At 34.3% G+C, this 2,778-nt stretch overlaps 1 protein-coding gene across 1 annotated transcript in view; it reads left to right on the top strand.

Moving 5' to 3' along the window:
• LOC104707029 overlaps positions 1,004-2,778 on the top strand; it is a gene marked incomplete in the record, with an annotated part of 3,185 nt that continues 1,410 nt past the window's right edge. The window contains 5 exon segments of the mRNA XM_019228428.1: positions 1,004-1,555; positions 1,635-1,712; positions 1,804-1,946; positions 2,252-2,322; positions 2,436-2,528. Of these exon segments, the coding sequence (XP_019083973.1) occupies positions 1,112-1,555; positions 1,635-1,712; positions 1,804-1,946; positions 2,252-2,322; positions 2,436-2,528 (829 nt within the window).

Raw genomic sequence — 2,778 nt, 5'->3', positions numbered from 1 at the left:
GTGTTATTGGATTCTAATTTATAAAGATTTTTAAACAGTTCAACAAAATCATTAAAAGTGAATAAGTGAAAGATGGTTAAAGATTGCTAGAGAGTTTTGTTGATTAGTTATCTAAAATCTTGTAAAGTAATCCAAACAATGCTAGTATTTTTGTGATACTTTCCATGTTTTTATTTAGTAAAGAAAGTGTTTAAAATCATGAACCAATAACATAATAATTGAATTCATTAACAATCCTATATTCTTTTGTTTTAATTGAATAACACATTAATGACTTTATAAAAGTTTGAATCCAATAACCCAATTTTGTTAAGATTTTAAATGACTTTTTACAAATCAGAAACTAATAATACTAAACTTTAACAGAGTTTAACAAAAACTTGATCTAATAAAAACAGATTTTAAGTAACATTTAAAATCTTTAAAACTCTATTCAAATCTCAAACCAATAATCCCACTAAAAATCGACTATATTTTAATTAAGGATATATAAAATAAAAATTAGTATATTAAATTCATGTAAAAAATACCAAAACAACATTTAATTGAATCGAATAGAATATGTATTAGATTATAGTATTATATTTGTATATTTGCGTGAGATGTTTTGTAATACTAGTAAGATACGTTTTACTCTTTCGAAATCTAATTTTGTTTTGGAATCATAATAAGAATTGGTTCAGTATTTTTCACATCATTAATTAGTTCTAAAATCGAAGAAAGTAAATTTAAAACCTTTTAATCTTGTTGCAGATTATTAGACTACTATAACCAAACTTGTGTTTGATAAAACTGATTGAAAAATGATAATGAAAACGATGTGTGTAAATTTGACTTTGATTTATCTTGTGGGATGTTAAAATTAACAAGATGATCAGATCGTACTTTAGTGGGTCGGGCCTTAGTACCTCTTAACGGGTTTATTAATGAGCCGAAATGGAATAAAAGAAAGAAAACACGAATTTGATTGCTTGTCCCTAATTAATAATGGCTTCTTTCTTTGATTAACGAAAAATCAAATTTGCTCACTCTTACCTAACTGTCCTTTTCTCTCCCATAACTTGAAAGAGATAATGTGGATTCACCAAAGAATCAGAGGAAGGACGCGACGATGGTGAATTCATACATACCTCTTCGTTTCACCATCTTCATCTCCTTCTCCATCGCAGCATCTTCTTCCTTCAAACTCCACTCCGCTTCCCATGCTCCGTCGTCGTTGCCAAAAGCCACCGCCGACGATCTTATCTCCGTTCTCGGACCATCCTACGCTGCGTCGTCCCTTAACCCGATCGTATCTCGAGATATCAAATCGTGTCTCAAATTCCTCGTCCCTTTCAAACCGGATAAACCTAAACCCGAATTCGGACGATGTTCGCTTCGCACTGGACTCTGTTCAGGTAAAATCGAAGCCGTTGAGAAGCGGAGCAAGGTTGAAGATGAGAATTCTCTTGTCTGGTGGCCACCGGAGCCGATTCTGGAACTTGCTCGTCTCGCTGTTGATTCCGGTGGTGATCCCGGTTCAATCCAGCGAACTCTCGATCCCAAAGTGATCCCGGTTTGTTCTTTGTTCGTTTGATTGTGGATATTGTCGTTGAATTGAATTGGTTTAATTAAACTCGGTTTACGTGCTGTAGGTTCCTGATGTTGAACAATCAAGAAAAAATAAATGCCAGCTCACAAGAACTCCATATGGTCGTCAGTTTATAGCAGAGGTAAAAAGCTATTTTTTTTTCGAATCATTTTTGGTGTTTTTTTTTTAAAATCTCATGGTGTTATGTTCTGATTGATGATGCTAATGAACAGGAAGTGAACTCATATTTCGAGTTCTTGTTTCAACTAATTGAATCTAGGGGACCTAGTGTTGGACTGAATGTGTCATTGAGTAGATATGATTTGTTCCATGGTCACTTATTTCTTGCCTCAGATACTGGACGCCTTGGGATACTGTAAGTCTTCTTAATATGCATTACACACTTGAAATAGTAACAAGGAAGGATCATTGAGGAGGTCTTTACCATTTAGTTAATTGTGGGAGCCTTTAGGCTTTGGTTCGTTCTCTTTTGTTCTTGAATGTAACCAACAGTTCATGATCAATAAATAAAGAATGGTTTCTGATTCTTATCACCCTTGTTGCAATATTTCTAGAAGTTGAACATATGTAGTGATTTATGGAAGAAGTTTCTAGAAATAGTTACAAGGTTGAACTAGATTTTAACTAGTGTTGTTGATCAGTATCTTCTGCTGATGGTAGGTTTCATGCTAAAGAGTATCCAGCTTATGACAAGAAAGTGTTTCCTTACAACATGGGATATTGCCAGAGAGGTAATTTGTGTTCTTGTCCATGTGACTGTGATTTTTCTTGCATTGAAATACAGAAATGGTCACAAAAATCCCTTGAATCTTCAGTTTTATAATTGTAACTTCTTTTGTGTTAGGATCTGATGTGACGTACGATGATTCAATGAACTTGAGGAATATCCTATGGCTGGCACCATTACCCAGCAACTCTAGTCCAGGTTGGGTTGCTCTAGGTATCATTACTTCTCTTGTCATCTCCGAGAGTAATAAAAAAGAACTTTCCTAAAAATCTGAACACTTTTCCTTTCATGACCTTCGGTCTAACATTCCTTTTGATTCGTACAAACGTATCTATGACTACTCTTGTTCATTCCAGAAATTTCTCTTGTGTTACGTTCTTTTGAATCGCGTGAAGCAACTGTAATGTTTAATTGATCCATAGGTGTACTTGTGGTGCTTGATGCGCACCCAGATGGAATC

The sequence above is a fragment of the Camelina sativa genome, chromosome 8, assembly GCF_000633955.1.
Source record: "Camelina sativa cultivar DH55 chromosome 8, Cs, whole genome shotgun sequence".
Taxonomy (NCBI): domain Eukaryota; kingdom Viridiplantae; phylum Streptophyta; class Magnoliopsida; order Brassicales; family Brassicaceae; genus Camelina; species Camelina sativa.
Note: the sequence above shows the minus strand (reverse complement) of the source record. Positions and strands in the feature narration are given on the sequence as shown.